Source organism: Diadema antillarum, unplaced genomic scaffold (assembly GCF_040938485.1).
Source record: "Diadema antillarum isolate AM-2024a unplaced genomic scaffold, OU_Dant_1.0 seq00001808_RagTag, whole genome shotgun sequence".
In the NCBI taxonomy this organism is placed as follows: domain Eukaryota; kingdom Metazoa; phylum Echinodermata; class Echinoidea; order Diadematoida; family Diadematidae; genus Diadema; species Diadema antillarum.
The window spans coordinates 419,141-441,076 of record NW_027272483.1 but is presented as its reverse complement, the minus strand read 5'-3'; the positions used below and the strand labels follow the sequence as shown (position 1 = coordinate 441,076).

The 21,936-nt window shown below is 36.5% G+C and overlaps 1 protein-coding gene across 1 annotated transcript in view; it reads right to left on the bottom strand.

Annotated features, from left to right (window-relative positions):
* LOC139712458 (uncharacterized) overlaps window positions 1–15,846 on the bottom strand; it is a 150,034-nt gene extending 134,188 nt beyond the window's left edge. Inside the window, 2 exon segments of the mRNA XM_071624275.1 lie at window positions 12,332–12,541; window positions 15,754–15,846. Of these exon segments, the coding sequence (XP_071480376.1) occupies window positions 12,332–12,541; window positions 15,754–15,801 (258 nt within the window). The 5' untranslated portion in view covers window positions 15,802–15,846.
* Between the last annotated feature and the right edge of the window lie 6,090 nt (window positions 15,847–21,936).

Here is a 21,936-nt window from a genome sequence, read left to right as displayed (position 1 = left end):
ATTGTGTTCTCCTACAATTATACTTTGCACTCATTGAATCCAAATGTCTGGGGAGAATTCTCCTTTGTCATTTAATAAACCAATGTCAGAGCAAATCTGCTTGAGACAACAACAAAAAAAGAGGGGAAAAAAATCACTGTTACAATATTCATAAAGAAATATTCTTGCTCACAGGTTCTGTAATACTGTGATACTACTGTACAAGACATTTACATACAGCTGTAAAGCTACCACTAGAATACATGGCCATAAGGTTATGACATTTAAGTCCACATTAAATAGCTTAAAAGTCACACCACAAAAAAAAAAGAAATTGATGAATTCAAATCCTATTCATTCAAATTTCTTTTTGTTGAAGTAAGTCAGATTGTATTTAAGTGATCTTCGATTTCCAACGTCCTGCAAGGACAAATGGCACCAATCAACCATCATACCATATTTAATTTGATGCTTGATTTTTAATGATCCAGCTTTTTGCTCACACGATATTATAATCCATTTAATCTTGTATCAATGCTAATTTGGTCATTTCCAAGAACGCCTTCGGCTGCAGGGATTATAATGAGCATCATTCACGAGTAATGAACATTATGGTTCTACACAGCCTGGGCGTGCTTCTCTGTTCTTTACACTCAAAATCCCTGAAGCAACCAAAAATACAACACCCTGGTAAATCTGAACAACTGTCTTTCATTTTCATCTCCCCATGTTCTTTAATGCCCTGAAACTGAAAATTAAAACCCCTCAGACAGGGCACTCATAATGTTTACAACTCAAGAGCAAGTTCAAAGTGTCTAAAGCTTCCTGCTTTTTGAATATTGCATACAAAGAAAATCTCCCCACACAGAGTCAATGAAGAACAACTTACATTCCAAGTACAGATGTGAATAAAGAACAAATCAAGCAAGTGAAATGATATTCAAGTGACCACAATAGCTCATTTTAAAGTCCTTTAGACTGGATATTTTGACCAATTATCAACTCATTTTCAAATGCAAATTTAAAACTTTGATTTAAATCACGTTCATCAAATCTCACTTCCCAGACAACTAACTTTACTAACGCTTCTGTTTCATGACTTAAAATCTTAAACATTATCCCCATGGTACTGCAAGGCCTCATTGTATGGCCTTTGTAGGACCCCAGCTGTGTACTAAATGCATGTCAGTATATGACCTCCCCACAGTGATTCAGACTGCATTGACTCAATGCAGGCTAAATTTAATCCCAAATCCCCTGTATCCCCAACACTTTTTGAGCTCCGAGCTGCACGAAACGTGACAAATCCCGCATACATGCAGGGTATTTATTTTGGATCCTTGATCATCATTCAAGCCCCCTGAGCATATGAATGCACACACTCCCCTGATATGAAGTATACATTAAGTGCAGATAGTGCCAACAAATATCCAGGACAGAAGATATATCAATTTATGTATACTTTTACTTTCAATCAAACCCGTTTTTCACACATTAAGCAAGTTGTATTTGTATTACATGCAACAGGAAAGTTTTCTACATGTGATTGTAAATACAAATTATATTGAAAGTTTTAAAAGCTAAACTTTTCACAAAGAATGTGTGTGTGCAACATCAGTTCAATTCAGAATGTCACAAAATAACCTCTGCTCATAATTCTGATGTGGTTATAGAGTCACCTTGCAGAAAAACAACAGATGGCATTTGTATTGATAAGAAATACAATGATAAAAGTATGTGACAGTTCATTACCTATTCATGCTGAACTATTGCATTGCAATAATCCCAAAATTGTATCTGCTTTGTTTTTTATGCTTGGGGTCATGATGTACATGTATGTATTATGCAGAATTAAGTTGTGTAGCTTATTATCATATCACTGCTGGGCAAGTAAATGTATTAAAATTTGCCTACCAGTGCTCACAGCATGCTTGCAATAGACAAAGTTGGTTTTAAATACCATTTAGAGTGCACTTGCAGCTGATGGCACATTCTAATTCTTACAGGCATTATCTCCCGCTCCCTTCAATTGCCGGCATTACAAAATACAATTCATCATCATAATATGTATTGTTGTTTGTGTCTAAAGGGCTTTTACTAGCACTGTCTGTTTTACAATAATTGCATACAAGGAAGAAGAACATAATATGCAAAAAAGGAAAAAACAAACAAACAAACAAGAAATCATGAAGAAGTACAAAATCACAGTTGCAATTCTCTCTTCCATTCTAATCTGTATCAAATCACACAATAGCAGCGCACATTACTTGTCCAGTACAAAGCAAATACAGCCCTCGGTTCTGCAACCTCGTTCAAAGTACAACTGATAATGGATTGCTCATTAGCCAATTACTGCAGTATTAAGGATCACTTAAAATCGATTTCTTGACCCAGATATTTGACGCCATACATTGTAGTGTATGGGGCAGTTAACCTGGTAAAGACAAACATATATGTTTAAACATTCACTAGAGGTCTAGCAAGCAATTGTGTATGGAGGAAACCTCCCTGAGGAAATGACCTTTGACCATTGTGAGTGTGAAAACACTGGTTCATTACTAGGTTCATTACTAGGTGGCAATGGCAACGGCTGCGTGTGACATGACATGACGTATAATTTGTTGCAGGAATTACGCTTTTTGCCGGTTACGATACCCTACTCTGCGTAAGTGACATACTGTGATATATATTCGATATGCGTGTCTGACTTATCTGACTCAATCACCATGCCATAAGACTTGATATTTCTATGTGAATTTTGAAGTGAAATGGTGGTGACAAGAAAGCAGGGTCGGACATCGGACCAACGAAGATCTCCTATACAGCCTGCCGACAATTCCCGGCGGAAACCAGAGGACACAGAAGCCCAACATCTGGCTGCTCAGTCAACCATCACCATGGCTACATCAAGCGACGCTTTGAAAGAAACCATTGAACACCAGATAATAGATGCATTGTCAGGCGAAGCCATGATGAAAAGACTAGTGGAAGCGGTTGCTACTGCCGTCAAAGAAGCTGTAACGCAGAGCGTCTATGCGGCCATTTCCATGGACTTTGAGAAGCTCCAAAAGCAGCAATCAGCCCTCGAGAAGGAAATCACAGGCCTTCAGAGGGAGTTGGCTTCTTCAAAACGTCTCATCGAAGAACAAGAGCAGTATTCGAGGAGAAACTGCCTGAGATTCCTCGGAATACCAGAACAACCAAGTGAAGACACAGACAAGATCATCGTCGAACTCGTCAACGACAAACTAGGCGTCCCATTGGCAGTCGGCGACATCGATAGATCACATCGAGTGTCGCCGAAACCAGGATCTCGACAGAAGGGACCACGACCCATCATCATCAAATTTTCGCGATACAACGTCAGAAACCAAGTGTACCGAGCGAAGCGAAAGCTCAAGGGATCGCGTGTGGTTGTGCTCGAGGACATCACAGTGTTTCGTCGAAATCTCATCAAAGAAGCATCGAAGAAATCCTCCGTGAAAAGGTGCTGGACATCCGACGGCAAAATCACAGCCCTGGTACACGAACCTGGACAAGCTGACAAAAAGGTACACATCACATCGATAACAGACATCGAACGACTGAATTGATTATTCTCTATACGCATTCAATCCTAAACGAACACAAGCATATCACTCTTAATGAAAACATCCGGCTGCTTTTGTTTAGTTTGTGCTAATGTTATACAACATACCAATGATATTCGTTGTACCTCTTGTGAAGGCTGGTGTCATACGTACTGCTTAAGTAACGATGTGAACAATGATGAATGGAAGTGTCGAAAATGTAGTTTTCTCGAACTGCCGGGTTATTATGATCATTGTGATAATGCAGTCAGTTCTGAATCCAATATCAGTAGCACAGAAGACAATCTGGATACTAGTTTTGAATATTGTAGCTTCGAACGCGTCAATAAGACAATGTCAAGCCATAATGGTTTTAATGTTTCTCATTTGAATATATGTTCTCTTTATAAACGTATCGATGAAGTAAAACATCTGTTTCAAAATAGTCAATTTCATATTGCTTCATTCAGTGAAACATGGTTAGATAACACAATTCCAGATGAATGCATCAATGTAGATGGATATAACATTGTTAGGAAAGATAGAAACAGGAAAGGAGGTGGAGTTGCAATCTATGTAAAAAATGATGTGATTTATAAGATAAGAGAGGATATGTATGATGAAGAGCTTGAGATGATTGTACTCCAAATTGAATTAGCCAAACAAAAACCATTTCTTGTTTGTGTATGGTATCGTCCACCCAACTCCCAGGTGTCATCTTTTGATAAGTTATCCCAAGTATTCCAAAAGATAGAGGCAGTAGGCCTAGATGTACTTGTCATGGGTGATTTCAATTGTGATATGCTCAGATCAAACACCAATCGATATGCTGCGCATCTTATACGTCTTACCAAAGATTTTAATCTGACACAACTTATAGATAAACCAACTAGAGTCACAAGCTGTTCGTCTACTCTGATTGATTTGATATTTACCTCTAACACCGCAAAGATTATTTACTGTGATGTAGTCGAGATCGGTTTGAGTGATCATTATATGATTGTTGCTTCGTGGGGTAATGTAAAACAGAAGTGTAATAGTCATAGATATATGATTTCACGGAATATAAGAAAATTAGATACTGAACATTTTCAGACAGAGTTGGCTGGCGTAGATTGGAATAATGTGTATCAAGAGAGCGACACTGAATTGGCGTATGATAATTTCATAAATAAATTTCGCTCGATTTTGGATAAGCATGCACCACTGAGAATGAGGCGTGTTAAGCAAAATAATGATATTCCGTGGTTAAATAAAGAGGTTAAAGATATGATGAAGCAAAGAGATAGTTTAAAAAAGAAAGCTAAGGTTTATGGTGATCCAAGTGATTGGGAAAGTTACCGTAAGTTACGAAATAAAGTAACAAGTAAGCTTCATAAGCTGAAAACTGATTATATTCAGAGTAGCATTGAACGTAATTCTGGTGACAGTGGAAAGACGTGGAAAACATTACGCTGTGTGATTCCTAAGAAGCGTTGTAACCCCAGTGTATACTCTGTTCAAGTTGATGGTGATGTAATTGAAGATAATCGTGAGGTTGCTGAGTTATTCAATGAATATTTTACTAAGATTGTTGGCAAACTAAAGAGTCAGTGTGAATTTGGGGATGGTTTCTTAAAATATTTTGGTGAATCTGTGAAATCGAAATTTGAATTTAATTCAGTAACAGAGATTGAAGTTGAGGAAATTTTACACGAGCTTTCGATGAATAAATCTACTGGGCTGGACAATATACCGGCAAAGGTCATTAAAATCGCAGGCTCGCTTATTGTGTCACCCCTAACACATGTGATCAATTTGTCTTTGAAAAACGGCATTGTTCCGACTGAATGGAAGACTGCTAAAGTCATTCCTTTGCCTAAGTGTAACAGTGCTTTTGAAATGTCCAACTATCGTCCTATTTCTGTACTGCCGGTATTGTCAAAAGTTCTAGAGAGAGTGGTCCAGCGACAAGTAACTAAATACTTGAACGAGAATTTAATTCTCTCTTGTAAACAATCGGGTTTTCGTGCAAACCACTCAACCAATACTGCCCTGTTAAATGTTGTTGAAGATTTACAGGATAGTATGGACAAAGGTCTTATTACTTGCCTTGTTACTTTAGATCTTAAGAAGGCATTCGACATGGTGGATCATGCTATTCTAGTAGAGAAGCTGAAGCATTATGGTTTTGATGAGGGAAGTGTGTCCTGGTTCCAAAGCTACTTAACTGGTAGACTTCAGGCCACTATGGTGAATGGATATACTTCATCGCACAGGAGAGTCGAGTTCGGTGTACCTCAAGGATCGATACTCGGCCCACTGCTGTTTTTGTTGTTTATTAATGATATTCCAAATGCAATACAACACTGCCAACTATCACTTTATGCTGATGACACTTGTCTCTATTTTTCATCTAGCGATCCTCATGTTATGTCTGTATCAATTAACGAAGATTTACAAAGTATTTCGTCATGGCTCACGCATAACAAATTGATTCTGAATGCGGCAAAGTCTGAATATATGCTTATTGGTTCCCAAAGGCGATTGACTAGATTTAATGATGATCTGATTAAACTTGCTATAGGTGGGGAAATTTTGAACCGTGTTTCAAAATGTAAATATCTGGGAGTGATTTTTTATTCTACTTTAAATTGGAAATATCATATTGATTATATTCGTAGCAAGGTTGTTAGAGTTTATTTCTTCTTCGCAAAGCAAAATCATTTTTGAATACTCATATTATAAAAATGTTGTATCACACAATTATTCAATCTCATTTTGATTATTGTTCATCTGTATGGACCAGTGCTAATAAGTCACATCTGAATATACTTTTTATTTTACAGAAAAGAGCTTTGAGAATTATTCTAAATGCTGATATGTTTGCACGAAGTGATGAATTATACAATCAGTCAGGAATTGAACCTCTTCAAAGGAGATGGAAAAAAATGAATCTTATTCTCCTGTTTAAATGTATCCATCATACTGCTCCTGAATACCTTGCCAATCGAATATGCATGCAAACTTCGCAATATTCTCTCCGTAATACTTTATGTAAAATATTTTTGCCAAAACCAAATACAAATTTTAAACGGAACAGTTTTTTATATTCTAGTGCAATATTGTTTAATAGTCTACCGTATGATATTCGTTCGAGTGATACAATCTGTATTTTTAAACGGAATATAAGAAGATATGATTTGTTTTGAGGCTGCGTTTTAAATATACATATTTTTTGTTGTTATTATACATACATACATACATATCACGAATGATTGTTTGCATACTCTGGCAGAAAATTCAATTCATCTAGGCACATTTTTTATGCTTTTGAAGTGAATAGGAATACTTGTACTTTTTATTTTGAGTATTTTTATTTTTATTATTGTTTGTTTGTTGTATACAATTATTTATGTAATTTGTATGTATTGTTTTACCCTGTAAATCATTGTATTTTTACGTGGACCCCTTTGAAAATCAGTCTTGTGCTGAAAGGGCTATCCACCCTGTGAATGGAAATAAATAAATAAAAAAATAAATAAAGGTCAAAAGAGGGCAAAAAGATCAGACAGATACATGTGTGTTACACACGTATACATGTACTATATTGTACAATATGTATTAGGGCAGCCACACAGGTTCTGTGCCTTGGTGAACATTCCTCTAGTCACCTTGAGAAATTCTAAACTTGTACGAATCCCTGACATCTATTTACACAGGACCGTTCAAAGCAGGCTTGTTGAAGCGCAAACAAGACAGATCAATATTTCCTGATGACGTGTAAGCAGTAACAGCACTGGCATTGAACATTTGATTCAGCGCCTCCTAGAGGTATGAGGCAAATGGAGGGAAGGGTACTGAAAGCAAATCTATAGAACAACAGATTTGGGACAATGTGCACATTTTGATGCACAAACATGGCTAGTCTATTGTTTGGGAGCCACAAAATATCAGGACTGTCACACCCATAATACACCCTTCTAAACTGGGAGCATAAAAGAAAAACAAGCCAAATTCTCTAGGGAATCGGAAAAAGGTGTCCTATTCTTTTTTCCTGGTGTTGTTTGATTAATATTCATATTATGTACAGGTATGAATTATCACAGATTGCCTCCATAATATTACGGATGAATTTGCACGTGCTGCGAACATTGCCTAGATCATTATAGAGAAACTTCCGGATGGTATGCATGGCTGGGGTCCATTGCAAAAATGCTGTTGTTCTCAAAACAAAGCTACAGAAAATTGTGCAGGAGTATTAATTATAGGATATCATACAGACATCATATGATTTTGCAGAGTTTGAGGGAGCTCCTGTAAGTTCATTTTCATCACAGTCTCATAGTGTCTGAACCACTCTAATAGCCCCAACTCCCCCCCCAAAAAAAAAAAATAAATAAATAAATAAAAAAATAAAAAAAAATAAAAAAAATCACATTTTAAACCAGGGTCTACCCTTTATGAACAGCTGCATACAATTTGTATGAAAAAAAACAAAACAAAAAACATGTGAGACATTGAGATGCGATTGATGAGAGGGAATGAACTGTCATTCTTAATGGCTCAAGGTTCATACAATCATATCCAATGGCATAGCGTGCTAACATTTCTGGGTGTATTTCATAATCAGTGGGGACAGTTGCAAGGGTTTAGTGTATGAAACACAAGGTTGCACAGAGGATTGTGACATTCATTTGAGTATATCAAACCATTTGGAAAGCTTATGATTCAGGCTCTTTGCGGGAGAAAAAAAGACAGGCAGGCAGACTAGCCATTTCAGAGAAAACATGACACACAATGATGAACACAACATGTGTGTGTGAATACTGTCAATTTCACAACATGACACATTTCCCCTTCACAGCCTCCGAAGTGATCACGATCACATTTTTGTCCAGTTGCTCTCGCTGACTGAGAGATACGCCCAAAGAACAGTATGGCCCTGTTAAACCCTAGCCCCTGCCCTGCACTGTTTAGTACTAGATGGATGGCCCAGGGCAAGTACCGATTCTCGTAGGTGGGTCATCTAATCAGCTGTATCCAAATCAAATTCATTCACCTTCAAGCAGAAAATTATTTAATTAAAAGCTGATGAAATCACTTGCCCCCTGAAGGCTGAAAGATTGTGTGGAGCTGACGATGGCAGATTGGCAAGTCCCTTTTGTACGTTTGCGTCACTGTGCAGATATTGTCACTCCTTTCACATTTTTTGAGAAAACTTTTTTTTTCCAGGTGATCTTGTTCTAGTTTAGTAAAATACTCTCTTACTAAACTTCTTACTAAACTTTTTCTATGGCAACAGATGAGCAATCAATTCCTTTGATAACAACTCACTGAAAACAATATTTTGATCTTTTCAGTACAAATTATCTAAATAACAATTTGTACTGCACATAAAGAAATTGTAACCTGGCAGTATTTTAAGATTCTTTCACAGTGTCATGTTCTATGACTTTAACTTAACTTTTACTTAACTTCTGAACTCAAACAAAACAAACCAAACACTTTTATAATCTGATCTGGCTTTAATTAGTAAATGTGGTATACACCCTAGTTAATTTCTATTCAATTGGCCAGCTACCACCCTCAAGGACTTGCTGTAAAAGTGCTGTTTACCCAATGTACTACTTCAGACAACATTTTAGGACTTTATAGCTAGTCAGGGTGTTGAACATTGTCTGTTTGGTTTTTTTTTTACTTCGAAATGAGAACTGGAAGAGCCTTTGATATCTGGTTGTTGTACATTTTGTATCTTTTGATCAAACTTTAAAAGAGAAGCTTGCAAATTTCATGAAAAGCACAGTCCCATATGTTCAATGAAATGTTGAATCTTTTTCTTTTCTCTCTCTTTGAATAATCAGTGTTGTCTCATGCAGGAAGAGAAGGTGTGCGAAATTATCAAAGGGTCTATTCACAAAACATAATAGCAGGTGACATTGAAATCTTCATCTCTATGGGCATTTCCGTGAGTTGTGCGACATGACCACCAAAATTTTACCCGCATATTTCAGGACAACTAATAATCTTACTTTGTTAGCCATAGTTTGAAGTGTGTGAAACCAACTTTACCCTTAAGAAAAGTTCCCTTTTGTGCATTTTTATACCTTTTGAAACCAGAAAGCATTTTTTGACCTAAAAATCCCTAAAAATGCATTTTTGTTGCTCTTTGTGATTATTTTTTATATTTGAGGCTCAAATCAAACTTTGTTTGGTTTTACAAATCAAAAATATATTAATCTAGCAGTAAATAAAGTGGAGACCCCGATATAAGATATGTACTTCAGACACCAGCGTGCTCTTACATAGCTCGAGAAGCTGCTGTAACGTGAGTTACCGAAACATGAACTTTTTAACCTAGCAATTTTAATATGCCCAACTGAGACATGGTATTTTGGATTATCAAATAACTATGCAGCACACATCCAAGAAATATGATGGGACTTATAGTCTTTGCTTCAAATTCTCATAACAGAGGTCTTAAAATTGTAACGTGAGTTACCATGTAACGTGAGTTACCACAATGTAACGTGAGTTACCGACATGATTTTTCTTTAATACCAAGAAATGATATGAAGGTTGTGATTGTAAGTAACCAATGAGTACATGATTACTGAACTCTTGTACTAAGATTCTATTTCCAGTAGATTGTTATTCTCTTGGTCTCTCTCTATCACCAAACCAACTGGTCTACATGTACAAAGTATTAATTACACATGTTCATCACATGTGCTTCAACAGGTTCCAAATTTACTATTTAATATTACAGTGCATGTATACTGATCTGTTACGAAAGTTGTTAAAAGACATTTCCTCTTAAGCTGCATGGACCTTGTTCCAGCAAATTATCAAAATTTTGTGATAACTATTAATAGCCTCTTGATTGGGATAATCACTGCATGATTACTCTTGAAAAGTTCTTGTTTCTGTAATTCAAGTGATTTTTATTTGACATTTCATAGTTTATACCTACCTGTATAGACCAAAGTCATTGTTTATGAGGCTGAAACATTTACATGTGAACAGAATTTTAAGATTGGAGCTCGCTTCCTGCTGTTTTTTCTGAGATTTTTGAGAACTGAACATTGTGAATTTGACACGCTTATGTGTTTTATACTATTCTACTCTGAGGTTTTAGCTATATTGTTGCAAAATCCTACAATGAAACTTTTCCATGTTTACTATAATTTACATTACATGCTGATCTATTACCAAAAACTTGTTGAATGTGAACCTCATTATCAGACATTTTCTTTAAGAGCTGGACAGTCATGTACCTTAAAGCAAACTATCAACATTTTGCGATATTAATAGTTAGCCTCCTGATCACAAAATATTTACTATTCATGTTTTTCATTGGGACTTACTGCTTCAGTCTGCTTGATTACTCTAGAAAATACTGGTATACTTTTTACATGTATGTACAATTTAAATAATGGCTACTTGACATTTCATAGACCAAAGCCATTGTTTTTTTAAGGCTTAAACATTTATGAACATGTTTTATTAAACTGATCATTATTTACTGGTAGCAGATAACTAAAATTTATCTGCAGTTTCTGTAATTCAAGTCTAATTTCTGTACCAGTTTAGTATAAGAATTTGTAAACAAATCAAACATACAAACAATTGATTATTGAGTAATTCAAACAATTATCAAATAATTGGAATATAAATTGCATTGTTTAAAAGTTAAAAGATTTATTGAAATATTCATTTCTGAACTTTTAAACTCTCCACAGACTACATGTACAGGTCTCTAGTCTCGTGACTCAGTGTATTAAATGGAATAGTTTGTGGACGACTTGTTTTATCTAGATAGCCTGAAAATCCATTTAAATCTAGTAAAATAAAAAAAAACAAATCAAATTCTCAATTAAATCCTCAATTTCTGATGCATTTGTTAACTGGAAAAGTGTGTAATTTAATGAAATAGACTCTGTTTCATATCATTTTGTTGAATACAATTTTTGTCTCAGTACAAATGAAAGCTTGGAAAATGACTCAATTAAAAATGAAATTTATCTTCAAGTTGGTATTCTAAATGTAAAGTTTCCTGCCTTTTGGTAATCTCATGGATTAAATGGGATTAATTACTGTCAGATCAATGTTTAAATCAATTTAGATTCTTTATTCATGGAGTTTGTTTGTGAAAAAAAGTTGTCTTGGTAAGTTTTCTTTGGATTATTAAGACAAAAAATTGTCTTGTGATCATGTGGACAAACTGTAACGTGAGTTACTGTAACGTGAGTTACCGCTTCACATGACGATACCTGGAGAATGTAAGACAATTTGAATTTTTACCATACTCGGTGATGTATGTTGTTAGTCCATGACTTTGACATAATAGACTTTAAAGTCTCTCTGTTTCTTGTTTGAGGAAACTTTTGAATATAAGACATGTCAAATTTTTGCATGTCCAAATTATGTAACGTGAGTTACCGACATTTGTAGTGTTTTTTCTCATAGTTCTCATAAGAGTCTGTGGATGTAATGTTGCTGTGAGGTAGGATGGAGGTGCATGATACTCATTCACATATAGTAACTCATATCACTAATTAGGTTTTAAGGATATTGATCTCAACGACCTAATTTTGAGTTCAAAATGTAACGTGAGCTACCGTGGAAATGCCCCTATACATTCCTATTCCTTTGTAACGGAAAGGGATCGAAATTAATTCCAGATATGCACATAGTCATATAAGAAATCATCTAAATATCACATATTTCTATGTGATACAACTACTGTACCACATGTAAGCAGTCTGTGTTGATCTGTGGGCATGATGATTCGTTTCACTTACCTCAGAATGGAGGGGCGACGAAAAGTCGCTGGCAAAGCTGGAGTCCACCTGTCCATAGGAAGAGTCGTCGCTCAGCCGACCCGAGGTCACATCGCTGTCACCGTTCACGCCTTCCTGCCCCTCTCCACCCTGCTCTGCTGCTGGCTTTTTCTTCTTCTTCTTCTTGGCTTTCTTCTCAGGAGAGGACTTCTGCTTCTGGAATTTGGCCAGCTGTGCAGTTGAAAAAAAAAAGTACCAATAAAACACTAAAATTTAAATGTCACTTCCGAGAACACTTGTAAGTGGTCTTGCTTTTGTTTATTTCAGTTGTTTTACAACATGGAAGTGTCAAGACAAACTTCTGAAATAAGCACATTCAAACCTTACTCAGTGTAGTTGCCTGTGGTTATGACAAGGATAATCCACAATAGTTTAGATGCGAAAAGATAAGATACACTTGTAGACCATCTCAAGGTACTGGTACAATGTAAAGTGCTGCCATGTGGGATTGGCTATTAAAATGGTACAAGTGCCACTCCGTACTTGGTTCATGTGGGCTTTCAAAACAAGACTAAAATCAAATATGAGACTGCATGGTAAAGGTTTAAAATAATCAAAATGGGATCTCCATCATTAAAGTAGAAATAATGGGGTTTTTTTTACTTATTGTAATGGATTTCTAATATTTCACTCATATGACAATGACAGTACTTACTGTCATTGTACGTCACTGTCATTGTCATTGTCACCTCAACCAATTTTGCTCCATATCCGCCCCACTTTATTAAGACCATCCTAAAAAAAGAACCCCCCCCCCCCCCAATAATCCATAAAGCATCCTTCTAGACATATTTTTCACATTTTGTGCACAAACCAGTTGCAGAGATGTATGTTGATAAATCTTCACCTCAACGTATTGCATTAAATACACACATTATGTGGAACTGCACCAAATATAACTGTTAAGTGAAAACAACTTCAGCCTACGTACAAATTCTGTAACGTTGTTGTAAATAATTTATATCCAATTCGAAATAAATCTTTCTCCCATTCTGTTCATCTGTCTTGCTGTCTATCATAAAAGTCAAAATTTGGTAACTTTATCATTTATGTCCAGTTCTGAGAAATCTTTTTACCATTCTGTTCTTATGACTTTGCTGTCTTTAAAATACAAGTGAAATTTTCAATTTGCACAAATGGCCGACATTTCAATCCTCCTCGCCTCTTCCACTGTTCCAAAGGAAGCCAATCATGTCTAAATTTGCACACTGCAGCTTTTTCATTGCAACATTTTTTTTTTCTTTTTAGGATATTAAACAGAGAGAAGCATTTGTACGTGTACCGGTAATTATCATTGACGATGAATATGGACCAGCATGACACTTTTCCCATTATGAAATCAATAGGGTAATCTTTTTTTAACACACAACATCTGTGGTTGCAACATGTGCCAGGAAACAGTTTGCTATTCTTTTCTAACTCTAGAGGTACAAAATATACGTGTACTGTACAGTAGAGTTTCTCCTTTTAAAAGGGTGTCTGCAATCCAAATGTTATCGATCTCTGATGCCTCTTGGTCTGTACATAACCAAAACACAAAATAGAACGATCTACATCATGACAATATGCATCATTATGTTTAGACATTTTCTGGGTTTTTTCCTTTACCCTGTTAAGTGTTAGTGATAGTGTTAAGCCATACAATGTACCTCGATTTAAAAAAATAACAACAAAATAAATAAATTCTCCCTGGGCCCCATTTCATAAAAGATGTAAGGATGGCAACTCTTGCTAGAATGGCAACTTCCCATAGCAACAGCCAATCAGGAAGCTGGATTCTTGTCGTTGCCATGACAATTGCCGTTCCAGCAAGAGTTGTTATCAATACCATATCAACCTTTTATGAAATGTGGCCCAGCAGACCATCTTTATTCATATTTCAGCTGTGACATCATCCTCCTAAAACAGTTGAGTTTAAAAACAGTAGAAACAGTTTATAGGTTACCAGTATGTGCCTTACCATTTTCACTGGCCATTGACATACAGTTTACATGTAGCTACATTTATTTTAAAAAAAATTGTCACACAAATTGCATTTTAAAAAAAGAACACATGATGCTGACTACTTGGGTGACCAGCACCTCGTCATAGTTAATGTTTGCCCATATTTGAATCACATTTCGCCACTGAAATTCTTTGAAATCCAACTCACATACAGGAAAAATGCTGAAAATTCCAATGGAATCACAAATTCACTGATCGATATTGAAAATTTGCAGCTATCGTCGTCGAACGCGAACGATGCGAAAAAGTTGCGCGCTAAGGAAGGGGCCCGCAACTCGTCACCCCCGCTCTCCCATAGACTTAGCACGTATAAGACGTGTGCGGGTGACAGTGATGTTCCCATAGACATACACGTAAACGATGCGTGCGGGTGACTTATAACACATATTCCTATAGCCCTATGAAAATTTCAGATTTTCGCGAAAAACTGTTCGGTTTTCACCACAATTTGCTTGGTTGTGGTAGCCCTGCCAAGTTTCAAGCGTACAGAACACAGTCCGGGGCATACATTTTTGCTTAGTGCGCTCAAAACAATTTTAAGTGGGGTGACGGTATTCGGGCCCCTGACGAGGTGCGGGCACCTCACTATACATGCGGGTAAAGCAAGCCGCTCATAATTCGACCATAACACCATCCAACGTTACATTAGAAACCTATGCTTTTGCACGCGGTCAAATTTTGGCACAGGACTTCATGAGGTCGAGCCTTGGTGCAGGTTGTTTAGTGAAGATTTAGCAGTGGTGAAGAGTCATTCAATCTACATGTAACAATAAATGTCAAGATAGTTGCAAATTCTAAGACTAGATCTATAAATGAATGCAAATGCCAGACATCCCTCACACACATTGTATACCATGTACACCTTGTTTAGACATACAAATAAATGATACAACAATACAAAGTGTCCATCTTTCAATACATCTTTCAATGACAATGGATCGTCAGATCAGATGCGATGGCCATGCATGCACGGCAGGTTCGGGTTTTATTTCCACGAGATCTCCTGTAGATCTACGACGCCTACGCCCACGGTCAGCCGGCAGATGAGGTTGAGGGAATAAAGGTGAAATACCTCAAGGTCTGAAAAAAAATACGCTCTACACTACATGCAGCGAGCACAAGTTTTAAACGACAAACATGGGAATGACCACGTAATATTATGTACAAAATGTATGGTGACTCAGCTCAGCTCTCAGCTCACTCAGCCGAGCTGCTCCGAGCGAGCACTGCACAGCCATCCTCTACCTCTCGGGAAGGAACAGGCGCGCAGATCGACTCTCCGCAGTAAAATGGAGGCAGCGGCAGCCTCTCAGCCAAAAGTCCTGGGCCAAAAAGTAACGATGAAGAACAAGAAAACTCGTAGTTACAGAATGACTTACCCTCTCCCTGCCTGCTAACAACTTTTTCTTTCTCTCGTCGTCATCCATATTGGAACATCGTTATCTAGGAGGTAGCAAATGTCATAACATTTCAACGATTCACTACGTCTGGCTCCACTTTTTGCTACGTGGAAGGAGTAATATGGCCGTCCGTTCAGCCCACTATGGAACGCCATTAAGGAAACAATACAAAATTCATTTCACTCCAGCCAATATTCATTTCACTTTTAACAAATACATTTCACTCACAAACATTGATTTTACCTTTTATAAAAATACATTTCACTTTTCACAATAATACATTTCACTTTTAAATTAAAATTCATTTCACTTTTCACAAAAATACATTTCACTTTTGAATTAAACTTCATCTCACTTTTCACAAAAATACATTTCACTTTTGAATTAAAATTCATTTCACTTTTCACAAAAATACATTTCACTTTTACATAAAGATTCATTTCACTTTTCACAAAAATACATTTCACTTTTACATAAAGATTCATTTCACTTTTCACAAAAATACATTTCACTTTTAAATACAAATTCATTTCACTCTTCACAAAAATACATTTCACTTTGGCGTACCATATCACTCAGACGAAACCATTTCACTGCGCTAAAACCATTTCACTCTGATAAAACCATTTCACTCTGATAAAACCATTTCACTCCGATTAAAAAAAAAAAATACGTTCCTCTTTTTTCCCGGCCAAAAGGTGGCGCCAGTCTGATAGGAGTCACAGTGCCATGGCACTTAGCACTGAGCTGAGGTGAGTGGCCGGCCAGCTGGCCGGCTGGCTATGCAGTACCAGGGAGGCTCCCTGGCAGTACCTAGATTTAGCGCGCTACGCTGGCGCGGAAGCGACGCGAGGCGAGCTAGCAGTCGACGGTCCTCGCCTCGGCCTCACTCACATGCACGCTCGTGCCGTTACATGCATACTACATCGAGAATTGAATCTACGCCTGACTTGCTGAATAATTAACGTGTGTTTTACAACGCTTTTCAACAGCGATGTTGTGGGGTAAGTTTGATGTCTGACTTCTTGTGATCGCCATGCTATTTTTTCCGGTTCAAAATGAGTATTTTTTTGCCGTTTAAATAGTATCTCGAAGTTGACATAGTATTTTTCCTCTTTCAAAACATTCCCGTGTTTATAGCTGGCTGCTGACCCATCTAAAAAGGGGATTGATGTGACTTTTTGTTCATCAGGTCGGCAATACTTCGTGCTTTGCGCAGATACCAAGATCGACGGTGCCCTAGAAGCATAACTTGTTAAAAATTAGGCCTGAAGATTGCATTTTTAGAGGCCAAATAATGTATTCTAGTCCTCCGGAAGGTCACGTGATCGCATCTAGTGCGGAAGGGGACTTTTTCGGACCGTAAATGCACCGTTGTTAACGATCTCTGCGGAGGTGCAGGGTCAGTCCCATATATTGAAATTAGCGTTGTTCATTCGCTCAATTGGAACTTCGTGATATCGTGTGTTGTGTACAGTGAGTCAGTGTAGGCCGGTGGCGGTAGGCCTACAATTGTATGTGGCGATAGCAATTTGTAAATTTGAATTTACAACTTATTCACAAAAATTGTACAGTGTACAATGTGTATGCTGTCTATAATAAACAGGGTCTTAGTCTTCATCTCTTAGTAGTTAATTATTATATGATTTAGGCACCTACTCATCACTTAATACAAACAAGAACAGTATAGATTCAATATTATTATTATTATTAGTTTTTTTTTTCTTTCGCATGGAGAAAGAAGGCACAAGAGCGATTCTAGTATTTGACGTAAACATAATTTTCATGACATGTTTAAGAGTTGACCCAGCTGCAATGTTAACACTAATAGAGTACCAGGCTATTTGAATTTTTCAAGTTGGTATACAGGTTGTCAGTAAATATAGAGATGTATTATTAGTCTTCCGCATCTACAATTTGTAACAATAAAGTTTACGAGGATGTCTGAATGAATGCAATTATTCTCAGAATAATATGAAGAGTTTGTTCACAAAAACCGATAAGTCCATATTTGCCAAATGGAGATATTTGCGATTAAAGGTCAGGAAAAATAAAGAGAATACTAAGAAAATTTTTGCTTCTTTTGACCATAACTTCAAAAATGCCCTTTTATATGTAGTGACCAATATCTCATTTAAAAGGTGTTATTTTGTACTTTATGACAGAGACCGTACTTGAAAATCTTCAAAAATGGACTTATCGGTTTTTGCGAACAGACTCTTCATATGTTTACCATAGTACAGTGCATGTCTGTAGTTTCTCTCTGCTTGAATTGGGGTTTACTCCAACATAATGTTTTTGGACATGTTATTGTGAATAATGGTTTATAATATCATCCATGATTAATTTTCTCTATTTGTGTCACATTGTATATGTAGGTATCCCCAGTACCTGACATCACACCGATGGAACATGCATATTTAAGGTGATTCTCTTCTCTGTGGCCTCCAGGAAAATCTGCATGACATAAACGAGAAGATCTACACTGTCAGTTCTATAGTGTATTTTGTTTTCTTGGATGCACACGTACCATTCAATCTCTGACAGATTTTTATCAAGGAGAGCACTGCTGTTTTGCAAGCGCTGAGTGACTTCCTCACAAGAATAGAAACAACTGATTAGTACACCTGTCAACTTTTTCATTTCATTGAAAAACCTAGAGCAGTATGTGATCATGATAACCTACCTCAGAAAGGTGCTAAATATGTGATATGATACAATAGGAAGAATGAAGTTGATATACAATTGTAACATATTACAGTATGTTACTGTATATCAACTTCATTCATCTTTACGGTAACATTTTTAGTAAAGAGGATGTACATGTATATTCTTTGAAAAGCACGGTTGTTGTAGTAAATGTGAAGTTCGACCATTACAGATACATCAATGTGTGGAACTATGCAAGATAGTATATGTTAAATTATGTGCATTTAAATTACTTTGGAGTTTGTACAGATGGCAGAATTATGAGCCCTGATTAAACTAAATATTATCCTTCATGATATTTTTGATAAATGTTATGGAAGCAAGTACATTGTACAGTATGAAGTAGTATCTGGACGTACATCCATTACTCGACAGGGGCATGTCTTGTTGCTGAAGGTATGAATTTAATTTGTACATCATCACTGAAGCACTATAAGAGGTTTAGTTAGTACATGTATGCATGTTTTATTGCTAATATTTTGGTTGTGACCCATTTCAGAAGAGGTTTCAAAGATGTAAGAATTCTGTTCGATCAGGAAGATACACAAGGTATGTCACCAAAAGGAATTGAACGGTCAAGAAGGGATAAGGAAGATGAAGATTTTGACACAACAGTTAGATAGATGATACATTACATTAGTACTTCCCCCAAATCAACCAAAATTTTGAACATGTTCGCATTGAACGGGCATGCTCTTATTAGATACCTATAAAGAAAAATTGTGGACCTTGTGAAAGGTAAGATGAGCAGATTTTTATAACACCTGGGGGGTTTCATGTTGGCCTGTAGTCTACCCCAGGGTTGTCGAGTGTTGTTACTGGTAAGGGGTTCGAATACACATTTGTATCATTCACTCAGTCATAACCATGAAGAGAGTGACACACAGATATTTTAAATGTGTATGATACTGCTTGTGTACATGTACTGATACATGTGTATTCAGTTGACAGAGATGTTGGGATGATTAGTTTGCCTTTTGACATTTCAGATAAGATTATATACAGTCAATGCTAAAGTTGGGAATGAAAGATTTCTTCACATAGATGTTTTGCAAGATGCTATAAGGCCAAATCTAATCTGTCTGCTTCGATTTCCAGTAATATTGATGTTTTAAAGTTACTTTAAATTTTTTATCTGTTTAGTTTCCAGTAAGTGTACTTCATACATTGGCGGATCCAGTTAGGACCGCAACTGGTGCACGCCCCCCTTTATTTTTTGTTTAAACAAAAGAAATTAAAAGAAAAAAATGGGGGAGGGGTGCATGCGCCCCCCTTTAATTTTGTAAACGCGTCCCCTCTTTACGGAATTCCTGGATCCGCCCCTGCTTCATATGTAGTATGTACACTTCTGAATTGTTGATGCAGCTGCCAGTTCATGTGTTTGAAACATTGGCAGTGTGACCAATAGATACATTGTACTTGCCTTCAAAGTATTTAAGGGCATATGTACACCTTCAAAACATTCTCTGCTGTTTGGACTGTCGATGAAGTTTATATATTTTGTACATGTTTCATTTTGTTTCCAGTAAGTACACTTCATATGTATACATGTACACCTTCAAATTGCTCTTGCAGCTGCCAGTTTACTGTCACCCTCTATTCATGTGTGTGAAACCTTGGTGATGTGAATACTATAGTAGATACACGTATGTGTACCTGCCTTCAGAGTACTCAAGGGCATTTGTACACCCTCAAACATTCATGCAGTTTGAACTATTAATGAAGTTATCTCTGTACATGTATCATTTGAGTGAAACCTTGCCAAAAGTGTAGATGGCATGTAATTTACAGAGTATTGCCTCAAAACATTTGTGGTATTCTTGCTTGATTTTATTCACTTACATAACATTCAAGCCATATTCACAACTGTTTCATGTTTGTGCAACATCGGTATCAGTATAGTTTGTTTATTGCCAGTGTCAAAATTTGCCGGCATTTTATTTGTACAGATCTGCTCAATACAATGTAGCTCTGCAATTGTTCAAACTACTTGGTACTTTCATTTGCTCTTGTCTTATTACTGAGCTTCACCAGAAGATTTTTTTTTTTGAAATGTTCACTGTACATCACTGTTGTAGTCAAGACAGACTGATCCTACTCGCGTTCCTACATGTACTCACAAGACCGCTGACAGTTGTACCTTTCGCAGGTCTCTTACATGCCACTTGGCTGGAGACTGAGTCCAATACCACCACCAAAAAATAAATTAAAAATAATTAATAAATGGATGAATAAATAAATGAGAGTTATAAATAAAAAAAAATAAAATGATCTAAAACTGCATTTGACTATACTGCTAAAAAGTAGATAAAACTGTAGACTGCTTATGCAGCTCTTACTTTAGGTATTATTTTTTTTTTTGTTATGTGTGTGATACATTGTCATGAAGATTGGTGGATACCTTGAAACTTAACTGCAATGTAGTTCTTTCAACACTTACATGTAATAAATAGATAAATATATATATATATATATATATATATATATATGGAGATGTATATACATTTATAAAGAAAAAAAACTTGTGGATTGTGCTCCTTTCTCTGTTGTTATTAATGAAAAAAAAAGTATTTTATTAATTGATGAGAATGGCACGTGCAATAATGTATGTAAATTTCTCTGCCTAGTTAGGTAGGCCTATAGTAATAGAGTGAAGTAATGTAGTGAAGTCCTTGGGATCAACAGCTTTCTTTTGTTATATCAAAATGTTGTTATAACCAAGCATGTAAAAAAAAAGTGGATAATGTAAGCGGAATTTCGATATAATGTAACTGTGTTCACTTTAGCGGAGTGAACGGTATAAGTAGTGGTTATACAGTAATGTATTTGAGTGGATGCTTAGGATGCTTTGAATTGAGAGAGAGTGATGTGAATGATTGATGGCAGAATGAAACTGAGAATCAGACACTTCCTGTTGACGAAATCAGAAGGGTGAACAAAAGCAAACAAAACAAACATACATTGTATTATGAATAACAAGAACAAGACATATAATCAAAAAAAAAAGAGAGGGAGAGAGAGAGAGAGAGAGAGAGGGAGGCCCAGCAAGAGGCTGTAGACTATTAGTACGTAATGTCTAATGACAGACACAAGTACAGTATATCACAGCTAGACGCTCGAAACTGACCACGTGTATTTATGCTGGGGTCGCTCATACAGTAACACACACGTACAAAGGCATCGAGGACACACGTCAATTTCTATATGTGGGACAGTACAGTACTTCGCGATTTCGTGCCGAGAAAAAAAAGGAATGACATCCCTATGATATCAGCTGGCTGCTGACCCATCTACAAATCATCACATTACACTTTTAGGTATCATCTTAAAGCTGAATAAATTTCCTTTTACATGATATAACTTTTGTTGGTGCCCACGATGAAAAAGAAGACTTTTAGGAGAATTTTAGAAGAATATCTGTATCCATTATTTCCGGAACATCTGCAATTAGTT